Source organism: Mus caroli, unplaced genomic scaffold (assembly GCF_978045245.1).
Source record: "Mus caroli unplaced genomic scaffold, Mus_caroli_1 scaffold_20, whole genome shotgun sequence".
NCBI classification, from domain to species: domain Eukaryota; kingdom Metazoa; phylum Chordata; class Mammalia; order Rodentia; family Muridae; genus Mus; species Mus caroli.
In genome coordinates, this window is record NW_028227275.1 from 3,809,061 (window position 1) to 3,828,783 (window position 19,723).

The 19,723-nt window shown below is 46.3% G+C and overlaps 1 protein-coding gene across 1 annotated transcript in view; it reads right to left on the reverse strand.

The window, feature by feature from the left end:
* Positions 1-17,229, reverse strand: part of Trub1 (TruB pseudouridine synthase family member 1) — a 38,248-nt gene extending 21,019 nt beyond the window's left edge. The window contains exons 1-3 of the mRNA XM_021151897.2: positions 16,953-17,229; positions 12,114-12,212; positions 6,156-6,211 (exon numbers count right to left, since the gene is read on the reverse strand). Of these exons, the coding sequence (XP_021007556.1) occupies positions 6,156-6,211; positions 12,114-12,212; positions 16,953-17,202 (405 nt within the window). The 5' untranslated portion in view covers positions 17,203-17,229. The remainder of the gene's footprint in view (positions 1-6,155; positions 6,212-12,113; positions 12,213-16,952) is intronic.
* Between the last annotated feature and the right edge of the window lie 2,494 nt (positions 17,230-19,723).

Genomic DNA, 19,723 nt, shown 5'->3' on the forward strand with positions numbered 1-19,723 from the left:
GTGTCTGGCGTCCATTTTGGCCTCCGGATTCTAGATGTCCTTGGAATGAGCCAAGTGAACAATCTCCATTTTCTTCTCTTTACTAACCAATCAAAGCCTTTCCTTTTTCAAAGCTGCCCTTTTAATCTCCCCTTCTCTGGAGATTTCAAATCCTGCTCTCTGAAAGATGGACAATAGGCGGTCAATATAAACTGGGTAGCACATACACAAGTGGAGGGCTGCCTCAAACCCAGATGCCGTCGCACTTCCTAAGAACTATGGAAGGATAAGATACTGTCCTCAGTGTGTATGAAACTCTCAGACACAAATTAAACAGGTCACAGGGACTCTGCACCTCTAGGAAGTTACCGTGAAGGGAAGACATTAGAGACAGTTGTGCGGAGGGAAAGGGACACTCTCACCTTCCTGGGCTCTCGCACTGCGCTGCTCAGAACGTGACCGCCTGCGCACATCCACTGTTTCCCATGTTTTACAACCTGATCAGCACTTTCCCAAATGATAAACTGTGAGCAGAATTTTACACTGCTGTTCTGATGTTTCCCTACTGGACAGAAATGGTATCAGCTTGACACAAAGTTGGTAGATTCACCTACAGGCCTGAGGAGTGTCTGCGTGTGCAATTCTTCATACTTCTGTCATAACATAGGCTATCAATGGCAACTCTTGAAGAACTCCTGGGTCTTCCTTCTGTCCTGCAACATGTGAGTTCTTTTTAGAGGACAACATATCTACACCAACAGTTCTCAACATTTTGGTTTCAGAACCCCTACATGTTCTTAAAACTCACTTAAAAGCCTAGTGTGGTAGTTTGAGTATTTGGAGGCGTGGCCTTGTTGGAGGAAGTGTGTCACTGTGGGCGTGGGCTTTATGACCCTCATCCTAGCTGCCTGGAAGTCAATCTTCTCCTAGAAGCCTTCAGATGAAGATGTAGAACTCTCAGCTCCTCCTGCACAAAGCCTACCTGGATCTTGCCATGCTCCTGCCTTGATGATAATGGACTGACTCTCTGAACCTGTAAGCCACCCCGAATTACATGGTGTCCTTACAAGAGTTGCCTTGGTCATGGTGTCTGTTCATAGCAGTAAAACCCTAACTGAGACACCTTAATTTTTAAAGTTAAGAATTATTTATTTGTATTTTATGTGCATGAGTGTTTTGTGTACACATATGTATGTGCACCACATGAGTGCTGGTGCCAGCAGAAGTCAGAGGAGGGTGTCAGATCCCTGGACCTGGAGTTACAGGTGGGTGGGAGCTACAGTGTGGGTGCTGGGAACGGAACCCAGGTCCTCCACAGGAGGAACAAATGTTCTTAATCACTGAGCCATTGCTCCAGTCCTGTTGATAAAATCTCAATATATAGCATTTAGTTCACTACCTCCTGAATTTATTCACCACCACGGCTGTCACGGTGCACATCAGGCAGGAATTCTGGCCTGTGTGGTTTTGTGTTCTGAGATTGCAAAGGAAAAAAAAAAGGCAAGATTATTAACATGGTTGTGATTTCCACGGAGCCTCAGAGAGGAGTGCCGTGACTACTCCTTGCAAAGATTGTCTAAAAGAAGGCTGCTTTTTCTTTATCTTACCCTGGCATCTAGTGAGAATAAATCTTACGTTCTACTCGGTTATCGATAAGCCCCTTGGAAAAGCCATCCAGACAAAGCGAAGCTCTGGCTCATCACCAAAAAGATACGGGAAAGAAGAAAGGGGACGCGGCGCGCACACAGCCGAGCGTCCTCCTGTGTGGGGTGTGAAGTGCTTCTTCTCACTTGCCTACGCTGCACACAGAGCTGGGCTCTGGAGTTATTTATTCTCCAGGATGGCACCTAGGACCTGTGAACTGGCTGTGTTCCTGGGTCTATGGCTGCATACTTTATACAATGAAGCCCTGTAGAAAATTCCCCTGACATTTGTTTCTTTAGGACTTGGGATTTATGGATAAGAAAACTATGCCCTCTCTCACCTCAAGCTTGACCTGGAAGTTCAAAAGTCAAGACCGCACCAGGGGGAGGGGGCATCGGCAATTACACCGGCATGCCCTGACTGCTGAACCCCAAAACACTGGCATTCTTGGAGAAACCTCTGCCCTCTGACCACATCCAAGGTGGGAGGCTGTAGCCAGCGATACTTGTTGTGAGACATGCCAGCTTTGCCTGGGAAACCTCTGCGCTCTGCCTCCTTGTAGATTTGGGTTAGCCTCGTATCTGTGCGATACTAATTAGATTCAAGTTTTCATCGAAGGTCAACGCTTTCATTTGCTCATCTGGTCTCTAAGACATTATGAAGTGGCCAACTTTAATCGTCATTTAGGAGGCTTGTAAAGGCAGCTCTCCAGAGCCTCATCAAAGACTTGAGACTTCAAAGTGCACGTGCTATCCAGCTTTTGCTGAGTTAACTGGTTCCGGGTTAATTCAGGGAGAGTGGGGAGGCACAGGCTCGCCTTCACACCACGCATTACACACCAGACACCAGTTCACTCTCCAGAATAAACTTGTCTAAATTTTATTTTATGCAGACCCATTTCTACTTGGATTCCAAACTTTTTTTTTTTTTCTTTCTGAAACAGGGTCTCAGTGGGTAGCTCTAGCTGATACATCTATGTAGACCAGGCTGGTCTTCATATCTTCTGCCTCTGTCTCCTGAACAGAATGTTGGCGTTAAAAGCATGTGCCGGCATGCCTGGCTTGTAAACTATTTTTATGATCCACATCTATCCTCATCTCAAATCCTTTACTGTGTGAAATTTCTGTCTAAGAAATTGCCTCGTCCTCCTTCCCCCTCCTCCTCCCCCTCCTCCTCGTTCTCCTCTGCCTTTCCCATCTTGTTCATTAAAGAGAGAGAGAGAGAGAGAGAGAGAGAGAGAGAGAGAGAGCTTTTTCTTTCTGACAACTCGACTGCTGTTTTCTCTACAATGTGAGAAATTACAGGGATTTCTAAAAAGAAGAAAAATTAACTGTATTCAAGATTCCCACCAGAACTTGTTTGGGTGAAATTGACTTCAGGTGTATATAGAATGTGCGGTTAGGGCAATCAAGCAGGCCTGGAATTTAGAAGAGAGGGGACTTGATGACCCATGAAACACTTGGGGACGCTAACAACTACTTATGTGCGCTGAAGAACCGTCAGGAGAATGGAGATTCGTTTCACACACATTATGCACACAGCCTCAACAGAACAGTGAGAAATGCAAGACTGGAGGAAGAGGACCACAGGCAGAGCCCAGCAGGGACCCAAGCATGCAGGGCTGGGCCTGGAAGTCAGGACTGGAGCATGCAGGGCCTGCGGCGTAAGAGACTGCAGGGAAAGAGCTGGGTGTCTCTTCACATACGTTAGCAATAGTAGATGGCCTAAAGATTATACTGTAAGAGTTCCATGGTGGCACAACCTTTAATCCCAGCACTCGGGAAGCAGTGAGTTTCAGGCCAGCTGGGGCTGTGTTGAGAAACTCTGCCTCTAATAAGCAAACAGGGTAATAAAAAAAAGTCCAGCATTCTGCCTGTTGATCTAGAGCAGAAAAGACTTCTAATGATGTTTCCTGCCTGCAGAAAGACATGCAGCCTGTTGGAATAGCAGTGCCTCCAGTGTGGCCTAGCTCAGGAGGGTAGTGTACACAGTACTACATGTGTAACATAAGCTGAGCACCGACCACCCTAGAAGGAAATAATACAAATACACCCTGCACAATCTTACACACGAGTGTGATATTTCAGGCAGTGTGTGAGACAGATGAAAATCCATCATATATTTAAGTAGAGAAAGTGAACATTAGCTCAATCACTAAGTCTGGGGTCAAGCTAGGGGGCTACAGTCCCTGAAATCTTTTTAAATGAACTAGAAACAAAATGTCAGCAGCACACCAGGGACTATGCATCATAGCCACATGGTGGTACACGCCCCTAATCCCAGCACTTGATGGGTACTGACAGGACAATCAGGAGTTCAAGGCCAGTCTTGGCCACATGAGACCCTGCCTCAAACAAAGGTACTCCATGTATAGGACTGGAGTTATTTCCTGAAACTATTTGCTTATATAGAAGTCTGTACATATAGCCTCACAGTAATCTGAATTTACTACGGGCTACTTGATAGCTAATCATCTCTATGTCAACTTGATGAGATTTGGAAGAACAGTGGAAACAAATCTTTGAGCCCATTAGTAACGAACTGTGGAAATGAGGTTATATAAGGTGGGAAGAGCTGCCTTAATGTAGGTGGGACTGATCCACAGGCTGAGGTCCCAGAAGATTCACCCTCATGTAGGCTGGACTACTTCACAGGCTGAGGTCCCAGACCAGCTGAGCATAAGCATCCGTCACCCTCTGCTTCCTCACTTACACGGTGTGGCCGGGACCTCTGCTCACCTTAATGCCTTCCCCACCATAATGGACTGAGCCCAAGAGCCTCGAGTCCAAAGAAACCCTTAAGTTACTTTTGTTGTGTATTTTATCACAGCTACACACAAAGTAAAAAATATAGTCTATCAGAACAGTAAAATAGTTACTAATTTACTTTCTAACAAAATGTATTCTTCAACTCAAGTGAACATAAAATGACTTCATCCATTTAACAAATACTCAACATAAAACGGAAAGCATGGGAAAAGCCACACCCCAGTGCTGATCCGAAATCCGTGGAACATGGAGCCTGGCTTCTGTGACGGGACCCAGCTGGGGTGTCTATCTCTGTTACCGTCATCTGAGGAGCCCTGCTTTCTCTGTGTGTGACATCCAACTTTTCTAGCTGAACACCAAAACGGCCTGTAACAAATAAAACCCGACCCAGATGTGTTTCTATCTTCAGTCATCATTCTTCCGAAAATATGCTTGGAATTTACAAGAGAGCCCGTTCAGCACCAACGGAGCACTGTGCGTGCTTATGGTTTTTTTGTGGGGAGCGGTGAATAGCAAATATTTCAGCGGCCTCAACCAATCTGAGCTGGGGGGGAACGTTTGAACAAATTATTAACGCAAGTATGTCTTCTGGTTACTGACATGAAAATGATTTGTTTATTATAAAACTTTTAGAGAATACCAAATAGTGTAAAAAATAAAATACAATATAATCCTAATTCCCCTACTGAATACCCATCATTTACATTTTGTAGTTAAGAAACAAATCAACTGGCAAAACCCTGTGCCAAAAACATACTGTAAACTCTGCATGGTAATATTTAAGAACAATGTATTAATCTACCTGAAAGTGATGACTCACATTTTAAATATTTTTTTTTTCCTGTATGTGTGGGTCTGTGTACATGTCAGGGGTGGGGGCGTGGGGGTGTTAGCCTATGGAGGTAGACAACTTTCACATCCTGACTTTTTCTACAGTCATCCTTCCACCATGTGGAATGACCCAAGTGGCCCTAGAGCCGCCGCCTCCTCCTCCCCCTCCCAAGTGCCTAAAAAGTACACTTGGATTTAGTTAGAGTTACTTTCATAGACAAACAACATCATTTATCATCTTAAAGAGGTCCTGCTGTCTTCTTCTGTGGTTCATATTTGTGTGTGTGTATGTGTGTATGTATGTGTGTGCATGCCTGTGTACATGTGTGCATGTGGAGATGTGTGTGGAGGTATCTGCATGTGTGGAGACAGAGATTGACACTGGAATATCTTCATTGCCTGTTTTAGGTTGGGTCTGTCTCTGAGCCTGGAACTCAGCTTTCTGCCGACACTGGGTGACCAGCAAGCTCCTGGACCCACTTGTCTGCACCCCTCAACCAGGTCAAGGTCAGGTCCGTGCCACCTGAGATTTGAATCATCTTCCCAGCAACCCTCAGTGCCTCCATTTTATAACGACTGAAAATAGCCCCCGTATGTCTAAGTACTTGGCCCTCAGTTGGTGGGTCTGGGAGCCATTAGGCATCGTGGCCTTGTTGGAAGAGGTGGAAGTAGGCTTTGAGGTTTCAAAAGATCCCTGCCATTCCCAGTGTGCTCCATGCCTCCTGCTGGTGTTTTGAGATGTGAGCTCTCAGCTGCTGCTCCAACCCCATCACCAGGTCTCTGCTCCACCATCGTAGAATCTAACCTTCCGGGGTGGATTGTCCAATTACACTCTTCGGTAAGTTGCCTTGGTCATGGTGGCTTGTCACAGCAATAAAGAGCAAGATGGTCACTGAGATCAAAGAAGAAAGAAATGCACTCTCACAGTCTTACCTTGGACCCCGATAACATACTGGTCAACATTTTTGTTCCTCTTCCAATCCCCACCACTATGAAAGAAAAAAAAATATTTTGACAATGTATTCTGAAAACGAGGTTTGTCAAATATCTGCACACCTTATTCATAATTTACTGGCCTATGTAGTGCAAGGATGAGAAAATATACACTTAACAGAATTTGGGGCCACTATTAATCCAGTTAGATGATGTCAGACAACTAAGATATTCTGAATATGGAAAGGAAGAAAAGAATATCTTCCCGTTCCCAAATATTAAACACAGCAAATGCTTCAACCCAGCCAATTAGAGGATGAAGATTCAGAGCAGTCTCAGAGGACGCACTGGGATTTTATATGGGTACCATAAAGAAAATACATGGTACAATTAGCCATGTTCAAGCGGGCTGAGTAAACCCTGACAGGCTTCATCATCAAACAAAGCAAAAGCCATCATAGTAGCTAACGAACCATTAAGGATGATTAGTAGCACGCAGAACACAATCGAGAAGAGAAAAACACGGGTAATCAGCCCAGCAGCCGGAATGAGGGCCAACAGAAACCAGTTTAACCCAGACCAGCCAACCACAGCACAGCCCCTGCTGTCTTCCTGTTTCAGACATTACTTATCCTTACACACTATGGCTCACCAGGGATGGTAGAGTGTATTTAACCATTTCTTTATATAAAAGCCTGGCCACTGCACATCTACATCCCAGTCCGTCCTTTTGCAGCTTGGACCACTTCGTAACTGTTTCTGACACCCTCACTGTGCACACTACAAAGTTCACAGCAAGCCCAATTCCTATGTCCCAGCTCCTTAATATTCAACCTTAACGTTCAAATTCTAGCTCACGCCTCAGCTCATTCATAGAGTCTATTCCAAATTCCCATGACACCCACTAGGCCGGATCCTCCATCTCTAAGTAGGATCGTAATCGTTCAAGAACTAAGATCAAAGGTCGTTTTGCTTTCAGTAGCTCGGAAGAGCTTGGTAGTCTTCAAATAGCAGCCCTTGCTAATGCTGCTGCTGAGGCAGAGACTTGGTATGACAGCAACAAAGATGTGATGCAATCTAATCAGATGTAGATCCATCAATAGTTTTTGAGCGGCTACTATATGTAGTCCTGAGAGGACGACACAGAGCTGGAGAACTGTTTCCTGACTTTGAAGCTTAAATATTCTCGGGGGGAGCAGATGATAGGTAGGAAGAAATCAAAGTGCTCGAAACTGTTGGCCCAGCTAATGGGTGAATGCTGCTACAAGTCATGTGACAGTGTACAGAAGTGTCCATGTGCACAGGGGGAGGAGCCGCTGGGAGAGGTCATGAGAGGAACACCCCGAAGTCTGAGGCCAAAGGAGGCTCCATCCATCAGCACTGCAAATGCAGTAAGTTGGTGAGGACACACATGAAGAAGAAACACGTGCCCTCAAGGAACATCTGCACACAGTCTCCAGACCAGAGTGGGGGCAGTGGGTTCATCAACTTGACAAGCAGGCTGACATGGGATTCGAACTCGGCAGCATGCTGCACAGGGTGGTGGCTTCCAGCCTAGGGAGGAGGCCCAGAGTGAGGAACTGTCAAGGAGACACTTGAGAGCCACCCAGAAAAACCCTCTCATTGTGTATTCAAGAAGAAACAAGACCAGAGGTGGGGTGGTTAGTGAAAGTAGAATTTGGAGAACGCTCCTGTAACAGTGGCATCTAGGAGACTAACTGGCGATCTTACATCAGCCCCTTAAGATGGAAACCAAGTTTCTTCTTATCACTTTAACTAGATACGTTTAACTTTACAGGTTATAAAAAAGCACAGTGAAAACTTTCAGAAGTATTGCAAACATAGCCGATATTTACGATTGCTACTTCTACCAAATGACCATTCTTTTTTTTTTTTTTTACAGTAACACAACTCTTTATCTGATTCAGTGGGTGGCTCTGAAAAGAGCCTTTTTGGGAACTCGCGGGGGTTATATCACGGAGACGCGGGCCGGTGCGAGCAGTGGCCTCACTTGCCCTTCGCCTTATGGTGGTTCTCCGTCTTCTTGGGCAGCAGCATGGCCTGGATGTTGGGCAGGACGCCGCCCTGCGCGATCGTCACTTTGCCCAGCAGCTTGTTGAGCTCCTCGTCATTGCAGATGGCCAGCTGCACCAAATGACCATTCTCAACTCTGTCTGCTGTATCTCTTAGTTCTGGTCACGCTTATGTTTTACTTTATTTTGTGTCGCTGAGTGATGCCAGAGGAGAGTGTTGGATCCCCTGGAGATGAGGGTTATGGTTGGTTATAACCTGCCATGTGGGTGCCGGGAACTGAACCCCAGTCCTCTGGAAGAGCAGTCAGAGCTCTTAACCACAAAGCCGTGCCCAGGCACAGACCCGCGTCTCTACCTCTCTCCAGGCCTGTTGTTCCAAAACTGAGCTCTGCGCGTGGTTTCCTGCTCTGGTTTACACTTAACAGAAGTATTTTTTTTGATAGTTTTAAAACTATGATACTTTGAAAACATGTTGTATACATTATCTTTTTCTTATCTGTGTGGCAGTAAAAATACGATGGTGTGATTGCTTCTTCAGCTAAGGCCACGGAGGTCGTTACCAGAGCTCTGATTGGTTCTCCAGCTGAGGCCATGGAGGTCGTTACCAGAGCTCTGATTGGTTCTCCAGCTGAGGCCACGGAGGTCCTTACCAGAGCTCTGATTGGTTCTCCAGCTGAGGCCACGGAGGTCCTTACCAGAGCTCTGATTGGTTCTCCAGCTGAGGCCACGGAGGTCGTTACCAGAGCTCTGATTGGTTCTCCAGCTGAGGCCACGGAGGTCCTTACCAGAGCTCTGTTCAGACGGCTGACATCTCTAAGAGCATCCTTCCCAGTCGGCCTCTCAGGCGCTTTGCATTACTAAGGAGGTTCCTCCAACTGTAGTGGCACCGCTAGCTCAGTGTGTTAAAGACTTAAATAAACCCCAGCAAGAGCTCCCAAGTGTGGAAGCTGTGGACGGCAGGCAGCACAGTGCCCTCGCCTGTGGGCGCCATGTGCAGACAGACCCCTTATACCTAGAAAATAGTGTCCTGGTGGGACCTGACATAGGCTTTTTTTTTTTAAGTTCTCCTATAGCTATTGTAACAAACTTTCCATTAAAGACACCCCACGGCTCCTGGCATACAGTTCTCAGGTCAGAAATCTAAAGCAGGCTACCATGAGCTACGGCCATGATTCATAGCAATTTTAAAAGAACTGTAGGGACTGGCGTGGCTGTGTTCCTTCTGTAGCCCTAGGGGGAGAAGCTCGCTAAGCTAAGGGGATCTTGCCTTTTCCAGCTCTCAGGGACCAGCTGCCCACATTCTTGGCTTGTGGTCCCTTCCACCTTCCAAGCCAGCAATCACATCCCTGCAGCCAGCACTTCCACATGTCCTGGCTTTCTTGTGCCTCTTCCACTTCTAAGGATGCTCACTGGGCTTACCTGGGAACTCCAGGTAATCTTATTAAATCATCTGCTTGGCAATTTTAACCCTGGCTGCCCCCTCATGACACAGCCTAGCATGCTCGGAGGAGTAGAGATGAAGATGATGTAACTCCAGGGAACCGCTCTTGCCTCCAGATATATTAGTTCATTTTGCAGGCTCTCCTGTAATTATATATATATATATATATATATATATATATATATATACATACATATATATATATATGTATTTTATATATAAAATAGAAATGAAATGAATTTATATATAAAATGAATTTATATATAAAATAGAATGAAAAATCTTATTTTATTCTTAAATTGTCATCTTAGACCAGAGGTTCTCAACCTGTAGGTCGTGGCCCCTTTGGGGTCAAATGACTCTCTCACAGGGGAGAGATGGGGTGCATGTCAGACATTTACATGACAATCCACAACAGTAGAAAAATTACAGTTATGAAGTAGCAATGCAATAATCTTATGGTTGCGGTCAGCACACCGTGAGGAAGTATTAAAGGGTCACAGGGTTGGGAAGGCCGAGAACCCTGCCTCAGACCTTGAACCTGGACCACTATTACAGAGCACACAGCCTGTAAAATGGGCAGAGCACTGGCAGTAATATGGCGGATGAAACTCTGCCCCGTGTGACACGCAGCAGGAGCAGAGCCAGGACGGGGAAGAATCGAAGCAGGAGAAAGAACACAGGGCGTCACCGAGGGACAGAGGAATGATGGGGCAGCTGAGAAGTACAGAGCCACAGCATGGTGACTTGGTGAAAAAGGAACACCAACCACCATCCTGGCCTCCATCTGATGCTCCCTGGTAGGGGAAGGGGAAGCAGAGGACACAGAGGACAAGAGCACATGAACCAGAGGGCAGCGCACAGCGTCAGTGCCGTCAGTGCCAGGACAGCACAACTCAGTGTCAGTGCCAGGACAGCACACCAGTCAGTCTCAGGACAGCACAACCCAGCCTCAGTCCCAGGACAGCACAATCCAGCCTCAGTGCCAGGACAGCACAACTCAGCGTCAGTGCCAGGTCAGCACACCTGTCAGTCCCAGAAGAACATGTATATACAATGTTTCTCTCCAGGAAATATATCAAAAACATAGTTTCCAAGCTTGATCTGGGGTTGGGAAGTGTCCCCTGGCACCCTCTGCCTGTATGGGAGCCCTGAACTCCAGAGTCCTACAGGAAGACAGTAGTGTACGCAGTCCAGGCACAGCAAACCAGGATGGTGATCCAGGAAGAGTGGAGTACTTCCTATAATCCAAGTTCACAGATGCTGGGCATGCCCAAGCCTTTCAAAAGGCAACAGTTTCACTCCTGGTGAGTGCGCTAACTGTTCTGCTCAGAATCAAACCTTTGCTCAAAGCTCCCTGCACACATAGGAGAGGAAATGGTGCCATGTGCTCTGTGCTGCTGTGTGCTGTTGCTCTGTAGTGCTATGTGCTCTGTTCTGTGGTGCTGTGTGTTGTGGTGCTCTGTGCTCTGTGCTGCTGTATGCTGTGGTGCTGTGCTGTGGTGTTGTGGTGCTCTGTGGTGCTATGTTACTCTGTGGTGCTGTATTGCTCTGTGGTGCTGTGTGCTGTGGTGCTGTGGTGTTGTGGTACTGTGTGCTGTGTTGCTCTGTGGTGCTGTGGTGCTGTGGTGTTTTGTTGCTCTGTGGTGCTGTGTGCTCTGGTGCTATGTGCTGTGGTGTTATGGTGCTTTGTGGTGCTGTGTGGTCTGAGGTACTGTGTGCTGCCATGTTGGATGGTCTGTGGTGCTGTGTGGTCTGAGGTACTGTGTGCTGCCATGTTGGATGGTCTGTGGTGCTGTGTGGTCTGAGGTACTGTGTGCTGCCATGTTGGATGGTCTGTGGTACTGTGTGGTCTGAGGTACTGTGTGCTGCCATGTTGGATGGTCTGTGGTGCTGTGTGGTCTGAGGTACTGTGTGCTGCCATGTTGGATGGTCTGTGGTGCTGTGTGGTCTGAGGTACTGTGTGCTGCCATGTTGGATGGTCTGTGGTGCTGTGTGGTCTGAGGTACTGTGTGCTGCCATGTTGGATGGTCTGTGGTGCTGTGTGGTCTGAGGTACTGTGTGCTGCCATGTTGGATGGTCTGTGGTGCTGTGTGGTCTGAGGTACTGTGTGCTGCCATGTTGGATGGTCTGTGGTGTTGTGTGGTCTGAGGTACTGTGTGCTGCCATGTTGGATGGTCTGTGGTGCTGTGTGGTCTGAGGTACTGTGTGCTGCCATGTTGGATGGTCTGTGGTGCTGTGTGGTCTGAGGTACTGTGTGCTGCCATGTTGGATGGTCTGTGGTGCTGTGTGGTCTGAGGTACTGTGTGCTGTGGTGCTGTGCTCTCTGGTGCTTGTGCCCTGCACCATTCAAGGGCTTCAGGGAAGAAGGACTTGTAACCACGGTATAACTAGAACACTCCAGTGTACAGTGAGGCACCAGGGCTCAGCTAGCATTTCTGGTATTGAAGGAGAGAGTCATTAAACTTCCCTCACGTCTCTTACCCAGAACACCTTGTGCTGCACTGTCCAGCGTCCCTCCGTGTCCGACTTTCAATGTCTGCTTTTGCCTCTTGTTCCATTCTGGAGAAGGCATTCCAGCTTCTACGGGAGTAATCAGAATAGAAAAAAAGGTAATTACAAGTCAGGAGGAGCATGGGAGACAAGATAACCTATTCAAAAACAAACAAACAGAACGTACAGGTATAAGGCTATGACCACATAACTAGCAAAAACAGGTTTTAGAATGTACAGTGGGCTCAGTGTGGTGGTGTACGCTTTTAAACAATGAGTCTGAGGCCAGGGTGGTTTACATACAGAGTCCCCGGATAGCCAAGGATATATGCTGAGACCCTGTCCCAAAACACAACAAAACTGTATAGCCACGCCTAGGAAGATAGCGCAGTTGGTAAACTGCTTGCCACTCAATCCCCAGGACCCATGTTAAAGAAAAAGCTGGGGGTGGTGACATGCATTTATAATCCCTGAAGTGAGACAGGGGCTTGGTGGCATCTACTTAGTGACTTCCAGGCCAGTGAAACACCTTGTCTCAAAAATTAATGTGGACATAGGAATGACTCCTGAGGTTGACCTCTGGCCTCCACACATGTGTGAAAACACACACACACACACACACACACGAAGAGAGAAAGACTTCCTAAATTACAAAAGAACAGTATTTCAAAATTAGTGAAATAGAAACTGAACTCATTTTAAGAGAAACAATTATGTATGTATGTATGTATGTATGTATGTATGTATGTATGTATCTATATGTGTGTGGATCTATCTATCTATATCTAGATGTGTATAGACAATCTCAGTTACATGTATATCTGCAAACCATGTACATGCAGTGTCCAAGGAGGCCAGAAGAGGGCAGCAGAGTCCTGGGAACTAGAGTTATAGATGGACATGAGACACCAAGTGGATGCTGCGAATTGAACCTGGGACCTCTGGAATATTAGCCCAATGTCCTTATCTGTAGAGCCATCTTTCCAGCCCCAAGAAAAACAAAAGTCTAAGTCAATATTTAAGCTAACTGGGTGACTTCTAGTGATATATCAGTAGTTAGAAAGTAACAAAAAAGTTAGCTTTGGCATATGCAGCTAGTTTTAAGAGACTTCAGCTATAGTCTCTAAATATCTGTGATTTCTTCTGCCCTTCCCTGGCGTCTACACACTGGGAGCACATCTCATACAGGGCTATTTCTATCTACACCTAGTCCTCAGCCAGTTTTACTAGTTGTCCACGTAATCAAAACTTTCAATTCATTAAAGACGCTAATCTCAACAAGAGATTGAGTGTCAGCTCAGAGCTGTTACCACTTGACTTCTGGAGCATTTATTTAATAAAGGAAAGGAGGATTCCAGCACTGCTAACCTCACATCTCCATCATTACGGACGAGCTATTATGACACCTGTCCCAGCAATCCCCTGACCCTCAGCCTGTTAAACCTACTTTAAAACTACTGACACCAGGAGACAGAAAACAGCACCCAATGAAAAGAGGGCAGGGCAGAGACAGAAGCCAGCTTAAACATTCAGACGGGGGCTGGAGAGACGGCTCAGAGGTTAAGTAGCACTGACTGCTCTTCCGGAGAGCCTGGGTTCAATTCCCAGCAACCACGGGGGGGGGGGGGGCTCACAACCATCTGCACTGCCTCCTTCTGGTGTGTCTGAAGACAGCAACAGTGTACTCACATACATAAAATAAATAAATAAATCTTTACAACGGAACATTCAGATGGCTGTGCTGAGCCGCTCAACCTCACAGCCTGACTACCATACCAGGGGTTCAGAGCCTTAGCATCCGGTGTACACTTGGACTCTAACATCACCAAACTTGGAGGAATGAGATCCCAGCACCGTGGGCCTGGACTTCAAACACTTCACTTTCCACTTGCAATATATCATGGATCTCTGTCAGTGAACGTACAAAAGTACACTGGGGAACTCCGAATTTTTAACTTGATATGCCTTAGTATAAAGGTCTCATAAATTCAGTCATCTCGTCTCTAACTCATTCACACTGTGGAAATTGTGTTCACTCTTGAATACTCAGATGGCTGTTTATGGATGGCCATTTAAAGTCCTTTCTACCTATAAAAACCTAGCAGGCTTCAGGCCTTGAAAGGTTCAAAGTCACGGAGGAGAAGAGATTCTACAACGGGGGAAATCAATGTAAGGACGGGCAAGGAATGTTTGCGAAGAGGCTATGCCTCCTGGCTGAGCGAATCAGTGGTTGTCAAACCTGGACAGGACAGAATGCTATCTTTAAGAATCTTGCAGGGCGATTCTGATGGGTGGTTAGCCTGGGACTGGGAAAGCTCGATTAGCTAATATGAATACAGAATCAACCAATCACAGGCACTGGGGAAGCCTGAGTTCGCTAATAGGGAACACGGAATTACCCAATCACAGGCACTGGGGAAAATCGCTTAGCTAATATGCATATAGAATCACCCAATCACAGGCACTAGGAAACTCGCTTAGCTAATATGAATACGGAATCAACCAATTACAGGCACTGGGGAAACGGAATCGACCAATCACAGACACTGGGGAAACTCGCTTAGCTAATATGAATAAGGAATCGACCAATCACAGGCACTGGGGAAGCCTGAGTTTGCTAATAGGGAATACGGAATCACCCAATCACAGGCACTGGGTTAGGAAGCTCGCTTAGCTAATATGAATACGGAATCACAGGCACTGTAGGAGAGGAAGACTTCAGCATCTCAGTGGGTGCTCTGCAGAAACCAGCCTAGTGACAGCCTTGAAGCAATCAGTCCCAACAAAGTGAAACCAAGAAACTTCAGCGTTTTGATCCTATGAAAAGCTTCTTTAAGAACCGTAATCTTTGGTACAAAAAAGCCAGTTTACTAACAAATCAGGACAAACCAAAGCAACATATCTGTGAAGGAAAAAAAACAACAAACAAACAAACACCCCATCACAATGATTCCTTTTGATGCAAGTCCTCGGTCCAATGTCCCCTAAAATCCGATGCGCTAGTGTCATTAGCGCTGTAATAAAACACCATCAAAAGGTAACTCACGAGAGTCTCTTTTAGCTCAGAGCTCCAGCTTACTCTCTACCACATCCACAGTCAGGATGAGACTGAGAGCGAAGGCTCACACGCTTGTGCTTGTGCGCAGCTCCAGTTCTCACACAGTTCAAATGCCCTGTCTAGGGAAGGGTGCGGCCCACAGCAGGCCGCGTCTTCCTCTATCAATGAGCTTAATTAAAACAATCCCTCACAGACATGGCCACAAGCCAACCCAATATAGACGTTCCCTATCCCTCACTGAAACTGGGAATTCTAGATGATATTGGGGTGGCAATCAAAGTTAGCCACCACACTTAACGATGAGCACAAATGAGCAGGTATAACACCATTGTTTAGCATCCGGAAGAATGTATTTGTTCAATAAACATTTAAATTAGCAAGTTTCTATCACAATAGTTTGGCTCCTGGCTAAAAGAGAAAATTTAAATCAGAATGGAGGCGCCCGTCTGTAAGTCTCACATTCAGGAGCTCAGGCAGGAGGATCACTGAGTGAGTTCAAGGCAAACCTATCTCAAAACAAGGAAACAAAACTAGATTAAGTCTTCCAGGTGACACTGGGCACTGTGAGGGGTTTCTCTGTAGCTGTAACAAGACAAGCTAAGCTGAAGCTCTGGAGGACCTGGAACTGCAGAGAGCACAAGACTGTAAGCCGAGTTAAGGGAAGAGACGACCACTGTTCATCCTATGTCCCTATAGGATTCCACAGATGCAGCTTAACATGAGAATCCAGTAAAAGAAAAGCTCCGTGGGGACTGTTCACAGGGTAAAGTGCTTGCCAAGCAACTATGAGGACCAGACTTTGGGTCTCCATCACCCCTATAAACAGGAGGGTGACACTGAATGCTACCTGATTCCCAGCCAGTTGTCTCTAGAACAAGCTGAGTAGGCAGACTTGCCTAATTGGCAGGATCTAGGTCCAAGTGAGGTACTCTGGCTCAATACACAAGATGGAAAGCCAGTCTGAAGATGGCCAACATCACCTCTCACCTACACACACACACACACACACACACACACACACACACACACACACACACTGCATACACATTCACACGCAAAACAAAACTAAAGGGTTTTGGTTTTTTAATGCTCCTGTTTATAAATGATCAAGAGGAAGAATGGTTAGAAAAATGGCCATCTTCTATTTTAATGTTCCTCAAAAAATACTACATTAAAAAACGAAGAAGGAAGAAAGCGCAATCTGGAGCAATAGAGCGCAATTTCCAAAATACATCCCAGATCTTCAGAATTTCAGGGTCTGCAAGTGTGGGGATCAAGAACCTGCATTTGTATAGAAGATGAATTACCGTGCCCACTAAAAGGTGAAAGTGGTGTCCTTTCTAAATCCTAGCTAACTCAGCCTACGTGCTTTTCAAATAAACTTTTAAGTTTGCAACTTAGGGGTACAGAGCCTGCATTTCCTCTGGTGGTACTCATTCGCAAGAGCTAAATAAAAACCCTGGGAGGGATCAAACTACAGAAAACTGGGCTGCAGCCACCAGGGTGGAAACTTGTATTTGCAGACTGGTCCCCCAACTCTACACGTACTTCCCGTGTGAAGCTCAAAGGGCCACTGTTGAAAGTGTGCACTTGGGTAAGTCCAAGCCCAAGATGCCCTAGGTTTTCGTCCAGAGTTAATTCGGTGGTCACTCTTTCTATCTTGAGCCATAGACGCACAAATTAAGTCAGTAAGTAAAAGAAGAAAGACTAGAGATAAAAATCCCAGTGTGGCGGAGAACTCCTCAGCCTGGTCCCTACCCGGGCGGCAGTACCTGCCAGCAGCTTCTCCTTCAGCCGGTTCAGCAGCTCGGCTGAAGTGGGCCCTTTGGGCTTGTGCACGGCGAACACGCCGCTCAGCGACATGAGCTTAGCAGCCAGGGCGGCCTTGGAGGCCGGGGCTTGCGATTCGGTCCTGGCCGCTTCCGCCACCGATGCAGCTACAGAGGCCGCGGCTGTTCCTGAAGTGTCAGGAGCTGTGTCCACAATCAGGGGTGAAACCACCTCTGCCTCTGCAGCTGCCATGCTTTCACAGCCTGGGCCAAGAGGCGAGCAGAGATGACACCGACGTGTTGCAAGGCCTTCTGGGAATTGTAGTCCATAGGCTCCGTATAGGTCATTGGCTTGCTCTGGCATCTGGGGTTCTGATGGAACCTTTAATATCTTAGTTACCAAATGCTCTTAGTCGTGAAGAAGAGGTACATTGGAGTTGCCGCTGCAAACTATTCAACGCAAACACCTAATTTGTGTATTTGAGGTGGAGGAGTCACTTCCTTTCCGTACCGCCCCGCCCCCATAACCTGCGTGTGTGTGTGTGTGTGTGTGTGTGTGTGTGTGTGTGTGTGTTTGTGTGTGTGTGTGTGTGTGTGTGTGTGTGTGTGTGTGTGTGTGTGTATGAATTTTGAATTTTGACTGCAGTTTTTGACAGTTCTAAAAAAAAGTTAATGATCTTTTGGAGTTTCTATTCCTTTATAGGAATCAAAAACTGTATATGGTTGATCCATTCGTGGTGGTGCAGGAAGGGCTCTTTAACAGGCATGGCAAACATGGCACCAACAGGCTTTACCCTTCTTCCCCTTTTCCTTCTCCCCTGCTAAACTGTAGATTACATTCCTAAAGCTAGCCCCAAGGTCCATTCCGTTATTTTGTCTCATTCCTGAGACAAAACATCAAGGCCCAACAATCAAAATTCATGGTTTGACTAATGTGTCCAATCAGGATTTACCAACTCACCCTAGCATAAATTCCCCCTACCCTCTACAGTGAATGCCTTTAATCCCAGCATTTAGAAGTCAGAGGCAGGTGAATTTCTGTGAGTTCCGGGCCACCCAGGGTAACATACTGAGATCCTATCTCAACAAACAAACAAATAAAACCCAAAACAACAAAAAAGCCTATGGTTTAAATTAATATTTAAACTCTTTGCAGACCTTGCATTAGGCTGTCCCTCTAAGAGAGGGAAAAAAATCCCTTTACTTCTTCCCCAAATGCATTAAATGGAAGTGTGGTTATTATGGGATAGCCACTTTGTCTTCTTTGTTTCCCCACATTGCCTTATAGCCATTCTTTCTCATAGTGCTCTGCCAGGCTAACATTCTTCCCTAATGATGCCTCATTGCCTAATGATCCCAGTCAGGGGATGCCAGTTACATGTCTACAATTCACGCAACGAATGTATGTCAGAGGAGTCATTACAGATAGAGTATTCTGGGCATTAGAAAAATCAAGCTCTAATTTCCTAAAGTAGCCAACATCTTACACATTGGACAAGCCTTTAACTCACAGGTCATTTTATTTAATATTATATTTCAGACTGACTAAGACAGTCTGCCATCTCTCCTTCCCTCTCCCCCACCCCCACCATATCTCTTTTCTGCTACCCTCTAAGCTACGTTCTCTGTTCTCTAACTGTGTGGTGATTTGGATAGGAATGGTCCCCACAGCCTCATAGATTTGAATGCTTTTTCATTAAGGGAGTGGTGCTACTTGACAAAGATTAGGAGCTATGGCCTTGTTGGACTAAGTGTGTCACTGGGGTGGGTTTGGAGGGGGTTCAAATGCTCAAGCCAGTCTCCTAGTCTTTCTTCCTCCTCTCCCTCTCCCCCTCCCCCTCTCTTCCTCTTCCCCTCTCTCCCCCCTCTCCCTCTCCTTCCCTCTTCCTCTCCCTCTCCCCCCTCCCCCTCTCCTCCTCTTACCCTCTCCCTCATCTCTCTCCTCTCCTCTCCTCTTCTCTCCTCTCCTCTCCTCTCCTCTCCTCTCCCTTTCCCTCACTCTCTCCCTCACTCTCTCCCTCCCTCACTCTCTTTCTCCCTCCCTCCCTCCCTCCCTCCCTCCCTCCCTCTATCCCTCCCTCCTGCCTGCTAATCTGGATGTAGACTCTCAGCTCTTTCTCCAGCACCATATCTGCCTGCATGCAGCTATACTTCCCACCATGATGATAATGGACTAAACCTCTGAACTGTAAGCTAGCGCCAATGAAATGTTTTCTTTATAAGAGTTGCTGTGGTCATGGTATCTCTTCAGAGCAACAGAGCACTGATTAAAACAGTCTGCTTCCAATAAAGCATTTCACATTGTTGGCTTAAACTTTCTATTTTGATCCAGTCTCCAAAACCCTCTGGATGAAGTGACCCACTTGTAGGACATAGCACTTCCTTCTTTCCCTCTCTCTTGACAGCACTTTCCTGTCTCCACAGAAGCTCGTGTTCCTGCTTAATTCTTTTCCATGGCACCTCCTCAACTGACATATTACATACTTTACTAATTTTGTTAATGTCTGACCTCCTTTGTTACAATATAAGCTTCATGAGTACAAGAATCCTTTGCTAATTTCAGCCTCCAGGGCCTGGGATAGCATCAGATACAGCGCTCGACCAACGTTTTGAACACAAATGTATCTGACAGCTCCCATAGAAACCTCTGCAAAGGGAGGGTAGGGACAATCTCCATGAGAGTGGAAGTCTAGCATGTAAAAGAATAGATATGTGTTACAAATGTAGCTTGCCATACGTGTGTTCAAATGCCTTTATCTCTTTTTACATGTGTA